General features: G+C 37.4%; 1 protein-coding gene across 1 annotated transcript in view; it reads right to left on the reverse strand.

Annotated features, from left to right (window-relative positions):
- LOC103150239 (CUB and sushi domain-containing protein 3-like) overlaps positions 1-23,061 on the reverse strand; it is a 291,625-nt gene that overhangs the window by 92,467 nt on the left and 176,097 nt on the right. The window contains exons 40-49 of the mRNA XM_016670613.1: positions 21,881-21,997; positions 20,763-20,972; positions 19,296-19,484; positions 18,178-18,355; positions 13,153-13,298; positions 12,573-12,653; positions 11,626-11,739; positions 6,186-6,374; positions 5,945-6,091; positions 1,916-2,104 (exon numbers count right to left, since the gene is read on the reverse strand). Coding sequence (XP_016526099.1) covers positions 1,916-2,104; positions 5,945-6,091; positions 6,186-6,374; positions 11,626-11,739; positions 12,573-12,653; positions 13,153-13,298; positions 18,178-18,355; positions 19,296-19,484; positions 20,763-20,972; positions 21,881-21,997 — 1,560 coding nt within the window. The remainder of the gene's footprint in view (positions 1-1,915; positions 2,105-5,944; positions 6,092-6,185; positions 6,375-11,625; positions 11,740-12,572; positions 12,654-13,152; positions 13,299-18,177; positions 18,356-19,295; positions 19,485-20,762; positions 20,973-21,880; positions 21,998-23,061) is intronic.

Below are 23,061 nucleotides of genomic sequence, written 5' to 3' on the forward strand. Positions count from 1 at the left end.
CTTAACATTCGTACAGAAAAAACACTCGTTTTGTGAAGGCTGTTGTAGCACACAAGCCCTGTCAGGTTTTATAATTTACACAAGAAGTCGTTTCTTTTACTTTCCAAGGATAACAATTTCAGGGCGTACAAATTCAACAAGATATAATTGCTCAACTTGCTCCAACCAGCCACTGTAGAATTTTGACAGCCAACCTCATTCATTGCAGACCCTTCAAGATATCACGGCAGAGACAGCTCATGTGTAATTAGCAGCATTAATAACATCTGCACTGAAGCAAATTGAGTCAATGCCAGAGCCCCAGTACTGTGCTTGATACCTCAATGCGGTGGGCTTAGTGAAGCACTTAATGGAACTGAGCTATATCATGAACAAAATGAGTTGCACCTGTCAAAACTTCTATTTCAAGGTGTTACATTTCACAGAATGCCATCCAGCTTTAACACCTGCTTTTATAATAGTGCTGCGGGAGAGTCTGTGCTTCTTACACTTAACTTGTTTGATTATAGTATGCATGTATTTGGCCTCAGAAAACCTGCTCATAATATTGGAAAACAGAGAAAAACAAAATATATGGGAAGAAATAAAACATGTGCAAGTGAGTAATAAAATTTAAAGTTAAGCATATCAAAAGTAAGTCTTATGATAATTAATACTTAATATTAACAATGCTCAACTTAGAGTTCAAATATTTGCTCTTCAGCTGTGATTAATAGGGGTCTGCAATCAGAGATTTCTGCAGCTCCCCCAGAGTTCTGTGCTATTTTGCCGAATTCATTAAATTCAAATAAATTACATTTAGGTTTGTGGATGTAATGTTACAAAATGGGAAAATATGCAAAGCACTTTACTTTCTTGTTTTAGTGTGAAGCAGTAGGTAATTGAAAATCATAATAAAATCAATAACACTTTCAACACAGACTTTTCCCAACCTATAAAACTAGGAGCATTCAGACACAGCAAAACACAGAAATACACAAAGTAGATTTGGGCCATTTTGCTCTCAGATACAGAAGCAAAGGAAAGCTTCAACTGGTCAGCTTTAAGGTGTTTTATCAGTGTCAAGTCAAAGGAAGTGATGGTAGATAGATCTGTTATGTTGGCTAGTGATAACTACTGTTGATTGGTTATCTATTGTATCTTCATGGTTACAGTTCAACAAATGCCAATGAAGAGTAGTAAACTTTTTCTCCTCTGACGACATAAAATTTTTATGTTTGTGTCATCTCTGAGATCACTAGAATATAATTGCTGGGATCTAAGCCCATAACCAGATGGGCATCATCTGTATGAATATATCAGTTTATCTGCAGGGATGCTTGGCTCTACGTGCTTCGGAAAAGATGTGCCCAATTAGCAAACTGATGGAATCAATCACAGGTGTGAAATGTTTTTAAATCTATCTGAAATACATATTTTGATTTCAGCGCGTCAAGATAAAACGCAATTGATGACACCATCTGTCGGTGTTTACAACTGTTTGAGTGTGTGCCTGAGTCTGAGTGTGGCCGCAGCCACGAGGCACAGGAAATACACCAACACTGACGGGTGTGCATAAAGGAGAGCAGCTCAGTGAGGGTAGACCCAGCAGCGGCAGACTCCACGTGTTGATGGCAAGTTAGCAAGTAATTTAAGGAAGTGGAAATTGACAAAGAAGCAAAGATTGATTTTTGTTTAATTTCCACCTGACAGGAAGCTGGCTCTCAATCAGGTTGGATTCAGTTCAACCGTTAACTACACAGGGATTGGATTTGAGCTGAGACTCTTGTGTGCTTTAAGTGCATGTCATTTCACCTGAAAAGGACAGGGTTGTAGAGCCAATCACCAGAACATTGGATGTAGAAGCTAGATAATGTTGCAAGTAAAAAAAAAACAAAAAAAACCCCAACAAAGTAGCCAGGTAGGATGAGCTTACCTTGACATGCAGGGACTGGTGCATCCCAGGCGTAGTAGCCATAGGAGGTCTTCTTGCATTCAGCTGTGCTTTTCCCAATCAGCTTGTACCCCCTGTCACAAGCCCACGTCACCATGCTGTTAAGATGACCCCCAGTTTGTCTTACTACAGAGCCGTGGTGCGGGGAGTCTGGGGTACTGCAATACATCGCTACAATAGATGAAGAGATAAAGCCACAGTGGAGAGCAGGAAAGAAAAAGAAAGCCAACGGAAGAGAGAATAAGGACAGAGTGAAGGAAAGAAGGTGGAAAAGTAGACATTAAGAGGAAGGAAGATAAATAAATCAGAGAAAAAGAACAGGGACATTAACAAATTACGTCTGGAGAAAGACTCAAGTTAACATTTTTTTTATAACGCCAAAGCTCCATTTTAAATGCAGACTCATAATGAGTGGAAATGCCTTAGGAGTGTCACATCTTTTTAGCACTCAGGCTGTGTACCAAACAGCAAGGGAAGCCCTCAAAATCACATTATTAAAATTCCTTGCTAGCCTATGGCCATGCACATATTCAATTTGCTTCAGTACACACAGTCTTGATGCATCCTGCAGTTATTTATACCGTAACATTCCCTTCCCTCATCTTACAGGCCATCAATCTAAAAAAAAAAAAAAATAATAATAATAATTTGATTTCCAGAATATGACTAGTAAATGGCCAATGGGACAGAAATTTCAAGGGAGAGCTTTGTGCATTCCAATGGCTGTCAACCATTTCTTAAAATCTTCATGGCTGCTGGGAGATAGAGGGGATTTAAGACGAAAAGACACATTGGAGTTGAAATCAGTTCCTATTAGAGTCAATCAAGTCAAAAAAGAGTTCCCGTTACAAAATTCATCACACTAACTTGCTTTCAGCGAAACACACTTGTGTATTAAATATAATAGAGAAAGAAATATTAAAATATTTATTTCTTTTCTGCTTTTTGCGCTATTACTGATGCATTTCAAATAGAAAAAGACGTCTGTGCTATTCTTTCCAAGCAGCACTTGCTTTATTAAAGAGTCAATTAAGAATTAAAACACTCTGAACTTTGGGGAGTACAAAACAGCATGCAGGGCTGGTAGCGACTTCCTTCCTGCCTTATGTGTTTTGTTCATGAAAGCATCTCCCATTGTGATCTATTATTTGTGGGAAATGTGTTTTCAAAAGCAGTGATAGACCTCAAAGTATAATATCTCTGTGTAATCACAGCAGACTGATTAAATTCATGTGGTCATATTGTATTCACATAAAAAAGCTGCAGCTAAGATGGTTCAATAAATATTTCACAGCAAAAAGAGACCACCTTAGTAAAAGACAATAGAATATTAATTTCACACTGTATTTTAAAAATAATAGTCTTTTCAGTAGAAGTCACTATTAAAGTCCTTGATGCAGAAAACCCATCAAGAAACCCTTTGGTTGATGAATGGCTGATTTGATCAGCTCTGACTTTGTTCCAGTAAGTTTAAAATGCAAATATCTGGTCTTTTTTGATCAGTGAATGTACCACAGATAATCTCGTCATATTGACAACATCCTTCTTTGATGTTGTAGCTATTAGTGAGGGGAAGAAGACAGCAAGTTAGATCATTTTAGCATGAGCTCAGTGTTTAAGTGTGAACCCAGAGGAAGCATACAAATGTTAGAAACTGTTTGAAAGAAAACTGCATTTCAACTGAAATGATTGTGGTTCCTTTAAGCTGCAAAAGAGTGAGAGAGCAAGACTTTCAGCAGATAACAGGGTGGCTGTACAGAGTAACAAAAGTTTCTTTAAGAGATAAACACTCTTATCTTTGAGTGTTTAATTGGTTTATGTAACGTAACATGATGGATTTGGAAATATTAAAAGCTTTACTTAAGTCTATAACTTAAGGTAAGGGTTGACATCCCCTTGGCAATATAGCCAACGCAATCATTTAATGTTGTAGTACTTAAAGATAGATCAAAAACAGACCAAAACAATAGTTTTTCAATCGAAAGAACATGCTAGCAAACAGGGAAGATTTATTTAAATCTAAATCTGAGATTAGGTTTTGGCATTTTTATCTGAACAAAAACCACCAAATACACAAAATCAAATTCACAAAATCATAAACCTATGAAGGGCATCAGTTGTCTGAAACTGGGCCAGATTTACTTGGTTTGCAATGAAGCAAAGTGCATGAAAGCCCTGAACTCGTGCATTTTTTGTGTGCATTTAAGGGAGTGTTGGCACCGACTTTATGTTTGGTCAGACATTTGATTTAAAAACTAAATTGAAGCAGATAAAAAAAAAGGCTAAACCTAAGTGATCCCGATTAAAATTTGCTCTGGACATGAATGCAATGTTTTTCGTGAGAATCTGCACAACAGATAAAATAGGAAGACAAAGTGTGAAATATGAGATTTGTGTATTTGCTCAAGAGGAATTTTGGATTTTATTATGAAAACTATTTGCCAAACCAAAATAATTGTACTTGAGAAAAATCTGAAATAACCTTGGACATCCTGCTAAACTGATTCATCCAAATGTTTTGCTGTCCTGCTTTTTTTCCCCTTTGTGTTGAGCATTTGTATTTTCCTCTTCCCTTTCTGGGGAGCAGTGAGGTGGGGAGTGAGGGGGTATGTGTTGTTCTGCTTTGCTTTCCAGTACGGGGATTTGTAATGTTGATGAATGGCCAGAAAATCTTGAGGCTTATTATATAATAACAAGCTTTAATTTCCTTGAATTGTAGCTGTTTATAGATCTTTTAGCAAATGCCAGACTACACAGACACATTTCTTAGCACCCCTGGTAGCATGTATAAAAAGCCTCCAAATCAATTACTCTTGGATTGGAGCAACACAAACTAACACAAAAAATATTCAGAAAGTTCAACTTTTAAGTGAAGTACATTTATTCAGAAGGGGGAAAGGAAAGAATTGTTTTTAACAAAATCAAGATCAGCACAGTTGTTGATACATTCGACAACTTCTTGATCAGACCTTATTAGATCTTCCATTTAGTCATTTAAAGTTTCCATTTAAAATATTTAAAGCTAACCACTTCAAAAGTCATATATTGAGGTTTCATAGTCTTTATATCAGCCTTGAGAACTGCTCATGCTAACTGAATATTTAAGACTGATGCAAGAAAAAAACATGTTTCTGTCCGACCATCACCAATATAAACATGCATAAAATACCACACCTGCATGAACTTTATTTAGTGCTGTATGCTTTAGTAAGTCTGACCTTCTCAGAAATAAACACTAAGTATGGTGGAGGATCTTTGATGCCTTCCAAAAGCCCACATAGCACACACCATATTTGAAATACGAGGACATTTTAAATACAAATCTGGTGAACTCTACCAGAAACAGAGAGTAGAACATTATTTATTCAGTAGGAAAATGATCCAGGGCCATATGGAAAAGCTGTTCAGTGGAATAATTAAAGATCACTGTCAGCTCCAACATTGTTAAATCACAATAACCGTTGTTCTGTTGGTGAAAGCCTGTTTTATGTTTTATAAAGTATCTCCATCAGATGCAATCATTACTGCGTGACCAATCACTTTGAAAAACAAAAAACAAAAAAACAATTACATTTTAAACATCAACTTAACTCTCATTGAATACTGAAATCATTGATTGGAATTTCTAAAACTCTTTTCAGAGGGAAATTTACCAGGGTAGGATAGGCAAGTTGATTTCCTCCACATTATTTGGCTACAATTTAGACTAACATCATCATCAGTGATATGTTTTGTGTAATTCTAAGCCAATGACATAAAACGAAGATTAACATTTGTCTCAGAGATTGTTAGACATCATACTTAAAGGAAGTGGTTTTGCCTGCATTCCCAAATCAGGAAAATGTTTAACCTTTGAACTGTACACTCCCAACTGGCAGTATTTATACTTCTCAGCCACACATTAAATTTCTTTAGTTCAGTAAATCTGGCCCCATGTCTAGTTAAATATAACATTTATAAGAAAAAAAAAGAGAATATGATTATAAGAAGGATACATACTTTGATACTCACCCACATATCTGATGTGGAAGCCGCGACGGTTGGTGGCGTGGTCAGTGGACCAGCGCAGTAGCAGCTGGTGGCCAGTGGTTGTCAGATTGAACGGGGTTTCTATGTCGCCGCTGAGTGTTGAAAGGCTCTGACTGTAGATGTTTGGACCTAGGATTAAGTAAAAGCAAAAAAAAAAAACTAAGCACACCTACACCAAATGCTTTGTTTGACTTTATAAGACCAGATCATGTTTGTTACTTACCATCAAATATTTCCAAGATATCAAACTCCTTTTCAGTCTCAAACAGTTCAAAGTTCAGAGTTATGTTGTAGCCCTTCTCTACGTTGATTAGCCAGGAGCACGTCTGAAGATTGGAGTAGTTTTCAGGGTAACCAGGACTTAAGATCTCCCCCGTTGAGTCGAAGCGCACCTCATATGCTGGACATTGCACTACAGAAAGAAATGTGGAGTTAAAGGTCAACATTCATTTTAGAACAAGAGGAAGGGCAACAGGAATAAATAAAAAAAAACATGCGCAAAAGCACGAGTACACAAACACAATCAGCAGTAACAAGAGAAACAGAAGACAATAAAGCAGAAGAAACTGGAACAGAGAAAGGGTAAGCTAAATTATTAGGGAAGAATAAATTACACATGGAAGTCATGAATCAATCACATTTTAGCAAACTGAGTGATATTACACCAAAGGCTGAAGCCGATGCCGTCACTGGGCTCCTTTAAAATCAGTCTTTCAAATAATAAGAGTCAGCAGGTTAGACATTCACTTTTCATGGAAAATGATGTGTGTGTGAATGCTGTGTGTGCGAGCATGTGTGTCCGTATTTCATTTCCTGGTGGCTGGCATGTGAGAAATAATGACAGTCCTGTTACTTTATTTTCTTGCTTTGTCGGTGCTAGAAGCTGGTCTTGAAGGCTGGTAGTGAAATAACATGGTGCATATAAAAGGTTAATGTGAACAACTACTCCAGATAAAAAGGTCAGGGGAGAAACGTGGACATATATCAAAGAGAAGAAAAAGAAGAAAATATTGAAAATACTATAACACAGAGAATGATCAAGCTGTGAAGTTATTGGGAAACTTTTTACGTTTGGCTCGAAAAGAATCTGGGGGTCATGACCTCACCCAGTAGGAGAAAAACTTGAAATCACACAACACAGTAATACAAACAACACACTAATAGCCCTCTGCAGTCACTAGAGATTAAACAGTAACTGGTTTTATTGATTGCTGTGATAACATCTCTGTTTATTAAAATTACTTTTAAAATGATAATATTAAGCCTGCAGGTAACAGCCACAATATTAAAAGCTTGGAGCACATCATATAACAGTAAGGCAGGAAATTCAATCATCACAAAATCTTGACTGTTACATTTTGCTGTTTTTTTAGACTTTATATGTGCAATTTATTTTAGAATGTCTTGTTTTTTTCAACAAATAGTAGAAAATAACATAAGTTGTTCACTACAAATTACAGTTTAAATATTAAAAAATAAGGTCATATATATGAATAATTTTGTGCTCAACTGTACTTCTCCCAGGAAAGAAACTGTAAACAAACTCATGAATAAAAAAAACAAAAAACTATGCTTTTATTGGCACCATGCTATTAACTTTAAAATTTAACATCCAAAACAGCAAGATATAAAACAAAAACATTTTGTTTAACCTGTCATAACTGAGATGTTAACATAAAGTGCATCCATTTTTAAAAAAACACATGCCGACTTGCGATGAACAATTAGACTACAGATTAGCATTACAAAAAAAATAAAAAATACAGCAAATATAACTATTCATCCCGTGACACACGTTTTGAAAAGTCAATGACTGGAAGTATGACTGGGATTGGAACCATGAATCCTCTCATGGCAGTCCAAACACACCACACAGAGAGGCTGGCTGCCTGTGTGCCAGGGCCGATCTGCTCTACAAAAACGATATCTCCGTATGGTGTACTAATTGCTGGATTGACTTTTAAATCAAGACTGGATCAAGCATCAAAGTAGGCATGACACATTGATGTAATAGTAGCCTGGGTTGGTTTGACCTTCCATCATTTGGATTGCTTGTATGTTTGCGTGTGTTTGTACAGGATTGCTACTCTGGCTGTCTGAACATTTCTATTTCTGCCGTTGATTCCAGGAAATGGTAAGCAGAAGCAGCATTAATGTTTGAAAAATAATGACTCAGTATTCAGTGAGTTTTGTGTTATGGCCTTTTTTTTTCTTGACATAGTGGTTGTCTTCAGAAATAAATGTTTAACTAACCAAAAGACTGTGATGAATTTTAAGATACCTGTAATACTATTTTTATTATAAAGGCCAGATGAATTTTGGTAATACTTTGGAAATAATATGTTTAAATACACACTCTGCCCCTTATCATTGAACTTTATATAGATCTGTGACATCACTTTTATGGAGAGACAGAAACTGTTAATTGAAACCACCACAATATCAAATTACATAACTTGAAAAGAAAACCAGAAACCACAGTCTGCATTTCATTTGCATAGATATAAAAATTATAAATCAGTTTATCCAAAGGTTTGTAAATTACATTTAATGTTTCCTGCATGGTTAGAACTGATTTGTAAAACCACAAATTACATAGATAACCTCACAGTAGCCTTTCATCCACGGAGACACACATGTCACTATCTACAAAGCTGCAACCAGGCCCATTTAGGTGAGCAGCACACATAACATTTATATTCTCCATTACTTGTTTAATAAACTAACGTTGCCAGGCAACACACACACCAAGGAATCCAGTGAGCCCTGTTGGGGCTTAAATTCTTTGAATTTAACTTTCGGTGCAGGGATTAAAAAATGAATCATGAGAGGCTTAAAATGTTTAAAACCCCCTCAATACTGCTACTTCAGAAGATAGGCCTATAAAGTACTGTAATATGGATGAGAAACTACCCTGAGAGCTGAAAAAAAAAAAAACATACAAGCTTTTGGTGGGGGGGTCGTCTGGTTGCACATAGAGAGCACATAAAAGAGGACTGCTCACACGGTTAATATGTTCCTGTACCCATTTCATTCATCTCTGGAAAATACAGTAATTTAATTACAGGTAAACACAAATATTCACCTCTTAACTCAATTAGCAAATTATTGTTTTTTAGCTGAATGCAAATTTATTACACCTATCATGAACTCTATAATGCTAAACTGGTCTGGTCCTAATGCAGAGAGGCTGTTCTTCAGAAGAGCCAGTAACACTGATCAGAGTTAGTGGAGGTAATTAAAGAATAAATATAATTACAGTCAGAGTTATCACCTAAATCCAATTGACAATATGTGGCAAGACTTGGGAATGTATGCTAGGCACAGATTTTAGACTCTAGATGTACAAAGCAGGTCGGAGATGCAACCAAAATGACTTGCAATTGTAATTACAGTAAAAATAAATTCCACAAAGTATTGTCTCAAGAGTAAATATACAAATGCACAACATTTTTAATATTTTTGTTTTAAAAAAAACCCCAAAAAATACTAAACTTTTCTCCTCTCATATCACAGTTATGTACTACTTTGTGTTGACGTGTTGATCTTTCACATAAAATCCTAACACAATACAGTGAAGCCTGGGGTCTTATTGTGGTAATATGTGAACATGTTTGAGGGGTGTGAATACATTTGGAAAAAACTGCATATACAGTCATGACTGCATTACTAAAGCTGGTATATAACATTCTTCATATGCCTCCTTGTCGACAGAGCCTGAATAAATACTTCTGAAAAATGAGGGATATTTAGGCATAAATTTGCAGACTTAAACAAGGGCATCTTAGAGTTGTTTTTAAGGCATGAAATGACAACTAAAAGTAAAAACGGAATCAAAACGCATAAGAGAATTTTGTTTCCTGGCCTGTTGGCAAGCAGGCGATGGATGAAAAGCCTTCGTTACAAGCATGCAGTAGCAGTCTCTTGCCTGTGAGTAGCGGGTCAACTCAAATTAAGTTTAACTTCACATGTCCCAAGGAGAGCAATTAGTTTCATGCTGGAGGTGCACAAGGGCATAACATATCCAATGCAAGGAAATGTAATGAATTCTTAAGAGTAAAAATTAGGTGATCCATGAAAATGTCAAGCAACAAATTACCGACCCTAAAAGTGTGCTAACTATGCCAATGTGATCCTGGAGGCCAGTTTTAGGAAAACTCGAACCAGATGATTGGCCATCTGACATATAAACAGACAAGTCTATATCACCGACAGTGCTCAATTTAAATGTGTATTTCAGTAGCTCTGCAGTTCAGGTTCTCAGTTTAGGGCATGATTCTTTCTTTATAGGATATCCATGTTGTCACAACTTGTATGTGTTTTGCTGAGTTATTCATACCTGCCTTTTTGAACATTTTCTTAGAGAGGAGGAGACATCAAGAATTAGCAGCAGCTATGTGTATTTGGCAGGTTCATTTTAGCACTTACATTTGAGTGTGCATAATTGTCAAAAGTACCACTATGTGAGGTCCAGCTAATAGGAGCTGGATGATTTTGGCAGAGTTCTGAAAAATGAGCTGGGAAAATTCACTTTCCTGGTATTCCCACTTGACTGCACCTCCTTCACATTTTCCTGCTGCTTTAGTCGCCAAGATGAAATAAAACATCTTTATACCAAAAAAGAATTTAGCTACAGTTTCTTTTTTTTCAATTTCCTGACTCTTAAAGGTAACTAGAAAAATTCTGAAAATAAATGTAGACAAGTCTTGTGTGGCATACTACAAATATTTTTTAGGATCTCTACTCCAAATATATTTCCTAGCAAAATGAATAATTATACAACTAATTATGACTATTAATACTGATTCAGGATGGTTGTATACAAATACGCAATATATTTTTATATTTTAATATATTTTGTTACTTTGTATGATAAATCACATAGCATCATAATAAAATATGTTTTATTTTATGTAAAAAATATATATATTTATTGTAATTGTAATGTAAGTGCCTTAGCAAGGCACTGTTATATTTTATGTTTCACGAGATTCATTTTTTTTCTTTTTGCACAACCTCTTACTAAATGTGAGTAAGATGTTAATATTATGGTAAATAAAAAAAATACTTTTGATTCAGTGTAACTGTGTACAGCTTTACTTGAGGTTCATGTATTAAAATGAACCCACTCAAATTCGGAATAAAATAAAATTTGAGAAAAAGTAAAAAGTAAAAAGATTCCAAATCACCCAACCTGCATCCTACCCTCTTTCATAAACATCAGATCTGGATACGTCAGCTGAATTTTTAAGATGCTCGGATTACAAGTTCAGTGTTATGAGATTTCACAGATGAAAAAAGACATCATAACAAAACCTGTTGATCTTTAATTGGTCTCAGCAGTCACATTTGGATTCTTACAGAGGGCTGGGCCGGCTTTACTCCAAAAACCTGCAAATCCCGATCCTGGTAACAGCGATGCAGTTTGCCACCAGGATACTGCTGGAGGGCGGCCTACTGGCTGTCTGTCTGTTAAATGATGCATCAACCGTGAGTGCTGCTGACTGCAACCAACCCTGGCAGAGTGGTGTCAAGTGCACTCATAACAGTATGATTACACATACACATAAATAAAAAAGCACACAGGCACAAACATAAAAACATTCAGCACCTTCGCAAAAACATATTCAGTGACCCATAAACATGCACTGCGCAAAACCAACCTTGACAGACTGGTGGCGGCCCGTCCATCTGCAGCCTCTCTCCAAGTCGGCAGGTCAGGATCTCGCTGCCCACCAAGGTGAAGCCCGGCTGGCAAGAGTACCGGATAATGTCTCCTGTGGGGTCGTTTACGCCGGTGATCGTGCAAATACAAACGCAAGAGGCAAAAATTGGATGTGAGAAAAAGATCCATCAATTCGTCGACTCACGCAGCCACAGACGTATGAAAGCACACCGACATGCGCTTTCGCACACAGGGATGTCGGTAGCTCTCCTCAGCATCAGCGCTGGAAACAGTAATCAACTGCACATTTCCTAATGAAGATTGACATCCTCTAGAACTTAAGGCACTTCATTAAATTACGCAGCCGCACACTTGCACACCAGCGCACGCTAAAAATGAAAACTACACACAAATTCAAAGGCTCAAAGTAAGTCAGCCACTGGCCACATGACTTCCACTTCACTTTACTAATTACTTCTGAGCACTGAAAACACAAACAGCTTATAAGTACATCTAATTAGCCCTGCCTTCAAACTAATATTTTAATGCATGAAGCATGAATAGATGGGAACACTTACAAGGATGAGCAGAGTGAAGGAGACACAGACACCCAAGATAGAAAAAGATGGTGGAGGCTACAATAAATACCTGCCTGGGTTCATTAATGTGGATAAATGCATTTGGTCTAATACACATGCAGAGCAGAAAGGTTTCAGATCATCAACAATATTAAAAAAGACACCATAAAAAAAACATTTAAACTGCAAGAAAAAGTCAAAATTCTTCATCTAAATTATTTTTAGATGAAGAGGATTTCATATGCGTGTATGCCTGCTCGTTCTGTCCTGTGTCGGCTGTCCATGCAGAGGCACCTTTGTCAAGTGAAAACTGATTCTATTACACATTGTCCCAGCCTGTAAACGAGCAAAATAAAATGAGACAAACCTATTTCAAACTCGTCATCATCGGTTAGGATAGTGGCGTTGGCGATGGGAGGGGGTGGCTGACAAGTTCTCAGCTGGTAAGCTGTTGGAGAGAGAACAAACAGTGAACTCTGCAACAAGAGTGTATGCACTAAAAAACAAGAGGGAGAGAGAAGCATATAGAGACAGACAGCGTAAGCACATTTTCTATTTGGCCTCACACATCTTTTCTCTTCCATTATACCGAAAGCTGATTAGATCATAAATTGCTGCCTATCACTGTTCATAATCATCAAAAACTATAACTAATTTAGCGGGGATGGGGTGCATTTTATTATTAATCAACTTCCCTTCAAAAGACGCTTTCATATTGCAGACAAAAACAGACATAAGGAGTCATCCATCATTTATCACCATACATAACTGGAAGAAATACAATAAAAAGAATGACAAGGCCAAAAGAAAAAGGGAAATTAAGAAATTTTACATATAAGAGAAGAATGAGCAATCAGCTTCTGCTCACTCCAATATGGGGAATATTAAGGATCAAATGAATAAACTCAAAGAAATGTGTTCTCTGCTGGTATCAAAGGGAAAGTTACCATAATAATGGAGCTCGAAGAAGCCGCTGGTGCTGAAGTCGCTGTGAAACTTGATGAGGACCTGATTAGCTGTGGTGGACACACCTTCCTGCAATGATGTGCCACTGAACTGGCCGATTTGAGGTGAAGTTTGGTCGGGTCCGTCCCTGATATGGAGATACGGATAGGTTAGGAATGGCGGATGGAGGGCAAGAGCAGAGATGATTTCTGAATAAATAGTAGCTGGGATCAAAGAGCAGGTCTATTTATCCCCGAGCGGGCTTGTCGAATCAGCAGACTCCCAACAGTTTGAGAAAAAGTTTCACAAACAGAAGTTTGCTATAGGTTGCTCATAGAGGGTAAAGCAATAAAATGCCCCCACATGCCTTTCAGCCATGATGCATACTGATGAAGGAAAAAAAAACATCAACTGAACTTTTTTTTTTATTTTTTAGAACATTTAAATAAATATGGTATTGGGCACCTAAAAGTGGAAAGGTTTGATCATTCAAAAATAAATAAATCATTATTAATGACTTATAATAGATAGGATATGAATAGAGCAATTTAAAATTGACATCAAGAAGTTATCTAAAGAAAAAAAAACTTGTAATGCTGTCTACGGTTTCTAATGCAAGCCATGCTATTTGTGTCAAAATCAAATTATTTCTTTAATATTCTCTACCCAGTTTTACAGCAACTCCCTTCTCCACACACACACATAAACAGCAGTGCTTCACCTCTGCGCCTCATAAAACGGATTAATGACTTTTTAAGATGGGAAAAAAATATATACATTTGTTTGGTGCATCAATACTTGGATTTTTTTTTATCCTTCATTGATTCACAATAATGTGTGTAAACTTTGATGATAATGGAAGCTTTCACTTGCACATAAACTAGACTTTCATACTAGCTCACACCAGATTTCCTAGCATAATTATAACATATAAAACAAAATGTAAGGTCTATTAAAGCCACTGAAACAGTTAAGCCATTGCATGACTGTGGGGTAAAAAAGAAAAGAAGATTGGCAGGCTGATTAATGCTCACAGGAATGTACTCTTGTGTGAAATTGTTTAAATATACAGAGCCTTGCAAAAAAATGTTCATACCTGCTAGGCCTTTTCACACCATCACATGACAACCAAAAAGTTTAGTCCATTTCATCCACTTCATCATTTTGAAGTGGATGAAAATAACGCATGGTTTTCAATATTCTTTCACAGATAAAGTATGGCATGCACTTATATACACTCCCTATGAGTCATTACTTACAGGCTTTCTTTTATGATATCCCTGCTCATCAGTGTATGAATGTGAGCATGGATGACTGAATGTGAAGCTCTTTCAGGTCCTCTGGACTTGATAAAGCGCCATCAATACGAGTACAGTCCATTTAAAATTTACAATCAGTTCCATCCACCTCTCAGTTCAGGTGAATGTGGTTGCAGTCGGACCATACTTTCTATTTTAGATGATGGATTATAAAATTTCTTTGAGATATTTAAAACTTGACAATATGTTTTAAATAGAGCATGTCTTATAACATGCTCTATTAAGCTGCTTTAAACTTCTCCATATCTTTATCACTGACCTGTGCGGTGTTTTGCTTAGTCTTCACAACACTCTCAAACAACAGGACACTGCTTACTAAATAGATTACTTCAGATGTCTATTGGTTAGACTGTATTGTAAGGTGTCAAAGTGAAGGGGATGAATAGATATTTACACTTCTTTTTTAAGTTAAACAAAACTCTAACAAGATAGTGAAATTTGATGTTATAAAATGAAAAAACAAGGCAGCGTAGATGATGCTCCAAAATCTGCTTAAGGTCAAAATGATGTTTTGAGCCAAATGATAGCAAGTCCCAAAACGCAACATTGAAAATGAAGTCAGGTGTGACGGTCAAAATGTGAATTTTTAGAAACCGGCAGAGTTCACAGAAGCCAATTTTTCTGGCACTGAATTTAGAGTAAGGTGCTTCAGTACTCTTTCTGGAAATAACTACTCAAGGAAACACAGACGTTTAATTAGGGTGCCTCTGGGGTTCTTTCCAAAGGGGTCACCTCAGGCAAGTCAGACAGAGGAAACCTGAGGTAAACCCCTAATTATGTATTCTGTTGGTAAACAGATCACAAGATCACCAAGGTAGAGAGAAGTAATACAGAGACAGGTTTTACAAGGTCATACAAAAGTTTCTCTCTGAAAGAAACAACTAAGATCTGCTCCATAACTTCCCAAAACACCCTCCCTAAAAAAAAAAAAAGAAGAAAAGAATCAATCCATCTCTATTTGCTTTTTACACTGTTAAAGAGTTTTGCTAATTAGTTGTATCGGCAAATATATTTGTGTCAAAGTCGCAACAAAGGTCCAAATTAACAACAAAACACTGTCTGCAATTCCAAATGAATAGCTGAATGAATAGGTGGATTGCTTTGGGGTAATAAGAGACCTTGCCATTAGCAGTGAAGCCATTTGTAAGGGATGCATTAGCTGCTGATTCCAAAACACAGAATCACCTCTGCTAATGAGACGAGGAGGAGTGGAGGGGTGGCATCTTTAACCCCCGTTAGACAGTGAATTAAGAACAACTCAGAAGTGATTTCTTTATTTCACAACAGACACAGAAATTCAAATGGGAAGAAAATACTATTCTAAAAGCTCAGTAGGGAAAGAGATTTCATTACTGGCTCTTTCAGGGGACTTTAGCCATCATCAGCAAAATGATGTACACAAATTACTGTTCTTGTATGTATGTGTGCCTTTAATATCTTATGTACTTAAAAAAATAAAAAGCTTATGTCAGTTTCATTTCAGAGTCATCAGCAAAAGTGGAGGCTGTAGTCGAGCAAGAAAATGAAATGTTGCCGTCAGGGGACAGATTATTTATGCAGCCTTTCATTTAAAACCAGTAGCACCAGTAGTTCTTCTCTTCATATAGTATGAATGGTGACCTCAGTGCTGTGAGGCATTTTTTTTTATTCTTTATCACCCAGGGGGACAGCTCCATAACTGCCTGAGGCTTACGACTCATCAGACAGGCTACAAGGGAGGTAAAGGAAGAAGGGCAGAGCGAGTGGAAGGCAGCTGGTAAAGCGACAGAGGGAAGGTAGCATTGCTTACCGCTGGACGGCTGTCTGTTATCAGCAGAAGTTTCTACAAACCAACAAACATCCCAAGAGGCTCCAACCAGAAGTTTTTGTGCTGATGCACATTTCTGTCTTTTAGAGCAACACTCACTGGGATGTCCACTGCAAAGCAGAAGTTCTGTGAGTTTGATGAGACAAGGGAACTCGGGCTCCCTTTGGTTTCTTTCGGTTAATCACATTCTCTGTGACAATATATTTTGCTCTTGGGGAGGGAAAACAGGGGAGGGAAAAAAATGAGGCCACCAATGTCAAGCAGGGTCAAAATCTTTGAATGGTTGTTGGCTCAATTAATCGCAGTGTCACAGCACAAGCTGTGAGCACAACATGTCCAAGTGGCCTCTGGCCTTAGCACTTTGTCAGCTGTTGGATCCCTTCTGTGCAACTTCAGTTTGCATCGCGACAGAAACATGAATTGCAAGCGAATGTCTAAGTTACGTTCCAGCTTCGTCTTAAAAATTTTAATTAAAGTAATGGTTAAAACAAAGTAAAAACATTTTAAATTGTATGGCATTTTAGATAGTTTATTGTTACCAATGTCATGGCACAGCATTTTCAAAAGGTTTGGTTTTAAAACTAAAACAAAAACAATTACACAATACATAATTTACCAAGATACGAGGGAAGGTAACTCATTAAGTGATATCAGTTTTCTCCAGCTGTATGGACAACAGAATGATAAACTAATTCCCCTTCCCCACGTGTTGCTATGCACTGCCAGTGCTGAATGTCAGTACAAAATATAACCATGGTGTGGAAATTAAAGGAGAGTCACTCATCTATCATGACACTTTGGACTTTGAGTTTTGTCACTTTGATTTTCACTGTGTGTTTTGTGTTCTTACTAATTTCCATCTTCTAGCATTATTACAGTGTTTATTATAATGCATTTCATTAAAATAAAAACACGTCTGTGTTGTGTGGTCTTACATAGTTGACATTGAAAAAGGATAGTTTGCTTTCATAATGACTGTTTATACTACAACCATAGAACGACTTTGACATTGTTCAACTCTCTAAGACCAATAGGGATAAATAATTTAATTTTTTAAGTTTATTTGATATGAACAGACACACAAAAAAGGACAATCTGAATAAAACCGTAGTGCCCTGTTTATTTCCTTTTAGTGCAAGAAGGTTAAAGGAAACCACAATGATGTTTGGTTTACCTGTTGTCTGTGTGGAATGATGCATATGAATTTTTGTATCACCAACATCAACCTTACTTGCCGTGTTGACCAACGCTCCTATATTCAATCACATTTCAGGAAATTGTACAAAATGCAGATGAAGGTTAAAAGAGTTGTGTAAACAGATATTGCATATCTGTTTATATCGCAGACATATTCGTTCTTACCAATATGACCGAACACTAAACCAGACAAATAAGAAAACATCAGAGAATACAAGTTCTCTACGGCTTCTGTACAAACGGAGGTTAAGGTCAAACAAATGTCAAAAGGGGAGTAGAAACAATTTTCACTGCAGATTATACAACCTGGTAGCACCGGAAGTGTGGCTTTAAAACAGTGACGGTATCAGTATGCAGAATCAGAACATGCTTCCAGAGGAAATGAAACTCCCCTTTTGACAGTGTTGACGCATACCTATCAACAAAACCATGAGTGATGGTCTACATCTATAACATTCAGAACATAGCAAACCTAAGCAGTGAAAAACGAGCTTTCTCACCTTCAAGAGGACTCAATTTCAAAGAAATGTGGGAGATAAAAACTTTAACCAGCATTGTAAAATTTTTATTCGACTCCTAAACAGTGCTAGTGCATCGGAAAGACTAGCTGCCTTTAACTGTAAGGCTCACAGAAAACAAACGTTTTGTGTGAGCCATAGTATGACAATGAACAAATTTAAACTAAAGGAGAAACTGGAACTCACCAAACTGTGATGTAGTCATAAATGGGCTCTGTATTGATAACAGAGAAATTTATGTAGATTCCGTATCCTGGAGGGACTCTGACAGTCCACATGCAGTCCTGGAAGTGTGGGTACTCGGCAGGGTGTCCAGGGGAGTAAATCGTACCATTCAAGGATGTTATATTCCCACCACAGAGAGCTGCGGGGAGGGGAGGTAGATAAAGATGATCGATAAAAAAATAGAAAGTCACTTTTTTCCTTCAGTTGTAAAACCTGCTTTTATGTCTGTATTGCCCATAACTGTTGATAAAAATAAGCCATAATAACGTGGTTTGAGACAACAGAGAGGGAATGTCCCAATCGGATGTCACTGACAACTTGATAACCCCAAATAACTTTGAAAATAAAACCTTCTCTGACATGATCTAAGCTAAAAAATACTGCCCAAAGAACTGAAAAGAAAATGCATGGCTATGAAAGGAGCATAGCAAAAGCTGCAGATCCTAAGAACTGAGATTGATTGATATTCACCTGAACGGTTCCTCATTGCTTCACTTAATTGATGATAGATATTTGGGCACCCAGGAAAAGAGTGACATCTGAGTAGACTTTTTGAGATTTACAATGTACCCAGGCATTTTCAGCTTTTGTTGTAAAGGATTTGCAAATGCTCCACAAATCACTATAATGTGCTGTCGTTTATTTTTTAGCAAAGGGCTGGTATTTTTGGTGAGTCAGATGCTTTTATCTCCCAGAATAAAGAATATGACTACAAGCAGTCATAGGAACCCCTTATTTATTTTATTTTTTTAAAGAATCACTTCAAGGATATTTCTGTTGTAGGTCTTTATGACAGGATGACACATGCTGCCATTTCAGTCCCTTTTTGAAGATGTTATATAATTTTCTCAGATTATTTCATATTTAACCACAAAGTTTGAAGCTGCCAGAATAAAGGTTACTCACAAAAACACATTTTTAATTCAGAATAAAGCTGCATTAATTTGGAGATCATGCTTTCAGAGACTGATACAGTAAACCGAGAAGATGCAGTGCTGCTTCTTTAAAGTTGTTTCTGTAGATGAAATTCACTAAGAGCAAGACACAAATGCAGCTTGAAAGTCACAGCAGGGCCTCACCTTCACAGCGAGGTATGGGGTGATTCCAGTTTCTGCTGACTCCATGCAAACACGTGAGGGAGGCCTCTCCAATCAGAGTGTAACCTGGCAGACACTCAAAGGAAATGGTCATGCCCACGCTGTAGTCCTGACCGATCACTATGCCATTGCGAAATGGACGTGGGTCGGGGCATCGCTGCAGCTCATATGCTGTAGGTACAATTCCAAGAAGGTGTTAGTGGGCAAATTTTTATACACGGCATAACGTGCAGTGAACTGCATAGCTCTTGAACTTTTATGCATTGATCACATTGCCACCGCAAATTTCAATGTATTTTAATTGTATTTTTGGGAGAAGTGCATAGCTGCGAAGTGGATATATGTGCACAAAATAAATGCCATAATGTACCAAGCTTTAAACTCAAGTGGGTGCAGTTCAATCCATTATCAAAAGTGGAACAAGTAGGACACGACTGCAAAACTACCAAAGCAGGGCTGTACACCTAAACAGACTGGCTAGGCAAGTGCATTAGTTAGAGAACCACCCAAAAGGCTCACAAAATTTCAGAAGGAGAAGCAATTATTGGTGATGCACCCCATAAATTTAGCCTTTTCGGGAAAATGGTGAGTAGAAAATCATTGTTTAAAGTCATAAGAATGTGTGTTTAACGTTTTCTACAACACGAGTAAGAAATGTAGCAGGGATATGGGAAAATGTGCTCTGGTCATCTAGCAAAATTAAACTTTTCAGACCGCCATACATCTAATATCCTCCTGACTACCAGTAGTTCAAAGTAAGTGCATAAGTATTCTAATTACCTTACAAAGACTGTGGGATTTAAAAAAAAAAAGGTGATTGGACAATATTTTTGTACCTGGTAGTCAGGAGAATGTGGCATGTGTGGAGGAAAACTGCACACATTACACCATACCCACTGTGAATCATCATAATGTGGAATGCTGATCTTGATAACCACACCTTACTTTTTAGATTTTTAATTTTAAATACATTTTAAATTACTGTGCATTGCTTATGTGTTGGTCTGTTACATAACCGCCCTCAAAAATGTGAAGACTGAACTTTTAATGCAACAAATTGGGAAAAAAAACTTTACTTTTGCAAGAGACTATACACAGTACAAGCACATTTATTGTACTTTATGAATGTCAAATACATGATTGAGCTGATTGTTTTAAAAACCTTAGTAAAACTTAAATATACAAAGTAGAATATCACAAACAATTTTTTCCATCAAAGATTTTCTTTGAAATAAGAATAATCATTAGAGATCTGAAAGTTTAAATTTCAAGAACATAAACTTTATGGCTTAGAAGACATCCATGGTGAATCAAAGTTCTTCATTTTTGTCACCCTCTTGTCATTCCGTCCTTTCAGGTCCATCTAAATGACAGCTTTTTACCCTTCTTCCACTTCACCTGCTGATATTACAAAAACCAATTTCAACAAAACCAATCTTTGGTTCTTACCCTGGTAGACAATGTGGAAACCAGGCTTGTTCTGGGAATAGTCACTATGAAAGAAGAGTGTGGTCTCGTGCGTGGTGCTAAAGAGAGAATTGGGCACCACAGGGCCACTGAATCGATCTATCACTGTCCCTGTCTCCAGAGTCCCACTGCGCACCTCCAAATAGTCATGAACAGGCTCTGTGGAGAAGTTCAGAAACTGCAGGTGGATCCCTAAATTGCAAAAAACAGGAAGTTAAAGTCAAAATGAAGGATTGTGGATTAACATCTTCTGACATATTAGTTCAGATTTCATGAGTAAATCTTGGAAACGCTTTGTGGCTGAACTTAGACAGTATGGAAAATTGTTTGCATGCAAATATCAGTGACACAGTGATTACATCACACCATTAGAAAGACAATTTCAAGTGTTATCAGCTGATTTCTGTTCAGTAGAAGAACAATAAATGTCATCTCACAGCACTACTGAAAGGTTTTCTCTCTCACTCTAATCTTTCAGACAAGGTAAAGTTTCAATTATGAAAAGCTTGTTCTTTAAATAGTAATTTCCTACCCTAATCCACGCATCAATGCTTTTCTTTGAGACTCTGACCAGGCATTAAGGGCTTATTATATTCCATCCATTCATCAAATCTGTCATGTCACAATCAAATTATAACCTGACTGTTACAAGAATCTAAAAAAAGTAACTTTCAGCAGCAAGAGTGGTGAGCAACTTGGTACAGAAAATCCCAATTTTGACAACAAAACAGTTGAACATCTAGCAGAAGAGATCTAAAACAGCTTTTTAAGTATTAGATTAATAAGCAGGAGTCACTGGGAATATAACAAAAAAATTACAAAGACATATTCATTTAAATTTCTAGGTTAAGTAGACATATGTATTTATTCTGTCAGTAAATGAGCTAAAGTTTGACTGTTACTTCCACAGTTTAGCACAATCATCATGAGTGGTTCTGTTTACTTGTTTTTAGCACAATAAAAAAGGGAAAAGACAAGAGAGAAGCACAAACAAAACAAAGAAAATAGGCACAAACAACATAAGGACTAGCACAAAAAAAACAACAGAAAAGGAGGTAGAGGAAGGAAAACAGGAGGGGGATAGTGGGCGGGTTACAGACCGAAGCCAATGGGGAGTTGAACTCTCCAGGTGCAGTCCAGGCTGCTCTGGTAATTCCCTGGAAAGCCTGGACTGAGAATGACGCCGCTGAAGTCTGTCATGGAGCCTCCGCACTGGGCTGAGGGAGACCAACCGAAGAGAAAGAACGTGTCACTTTTCCTCAGAGCGTCTCAAAGGGAAAACAAAGAAAAACAACGACTAGGGAGCTAAATATGCATCAAAGGCAAAGAGCATATCTCCTTAATGTTTGGGTGTGTGTGTGTAAATTCCTTTTCACGCATTACTGCTCAGGACTTGTACAAAAAAGGGATGTGGGTGGGCCAGCTGTGTAAAAACAAAAAAGAAAAATGGTTTTGTGTTAATTGTACATTTCTTCTACTGGGGCTACGTCTCTTCTGGACTAAATAGAAGCTGCTCCATAAGGCCGTTCATGCAAACATGCTTGGGCCCTATCCTTGTTTGACGGGGCTTTAAATTGTAATAAATGAATTTAACAATATTCAACACACCAACACTGTTTTGCTCAGGAGTGAATGTGATTACTCTATGCTCTCTCCGGGCTCTTTTGACTGCATTGGAGAACACTTTAGCTTGCTGTGAAGGTTACAGTCATCTCTCTCTCTCACTCTCTCTCACTTTTCCAAGCCTTACACAAACAGCAAGGTGAATATAATTTTATTAGCTGCCTGCTAAATCATTTTCCTGTATTGCTGATGTTTTTAAAGGATTTAAGAGCCAAGGCAAAAGGAGCAAAAAACTAATATAGTGGGAAAAAAAATGTGTTTTGGTAGTGGGGGCATCCTGCTTGACCTACTTGTGTTTTGTGAAATGGAAGTAAAGGGAAAAGGAGAGGAGAGGCACTTTTAAGGATGCTGTACTGTTTGTGCAGGGGCACGCAAACGCTTTGATGTGGGCTCATAAGCAACAAAATGAATACTGATCCCGGGGTGTTTGAGTGAGTTTATGTGCATTAAACAACAAAGGAGTTAAACCAACAACTGAACGTGTGCAGCTAGGAACATGGCTGTCAACAGCAAAGCTGGGATTTATGACTTTGCTTAACTCTGAAGACCAGAGGCAGAGAATATTTACACGAGGAAGCAGTGTACGCGCTGGCACTGTAGTTAGTCACTGGATTCAGCCATTGGTAGAGTACATGTACAATGGTGGGCAGAAACACTG

Source organism: Poecilia formosa, unplaced genomic scaffold (genome assembly GCF_000485575.1).
Source record: "Poecilia formosa unplaced genomic scaffold, Poecilia_formosa-5.1.2 Scaffold0, whole genome shotgun sequence".
NCBI lineage: Eukaryota > Metazoa > Chordata > Actinopteri > Cyprinodontiformes > Poeciliidae > Poecilia > Poecilia formosa.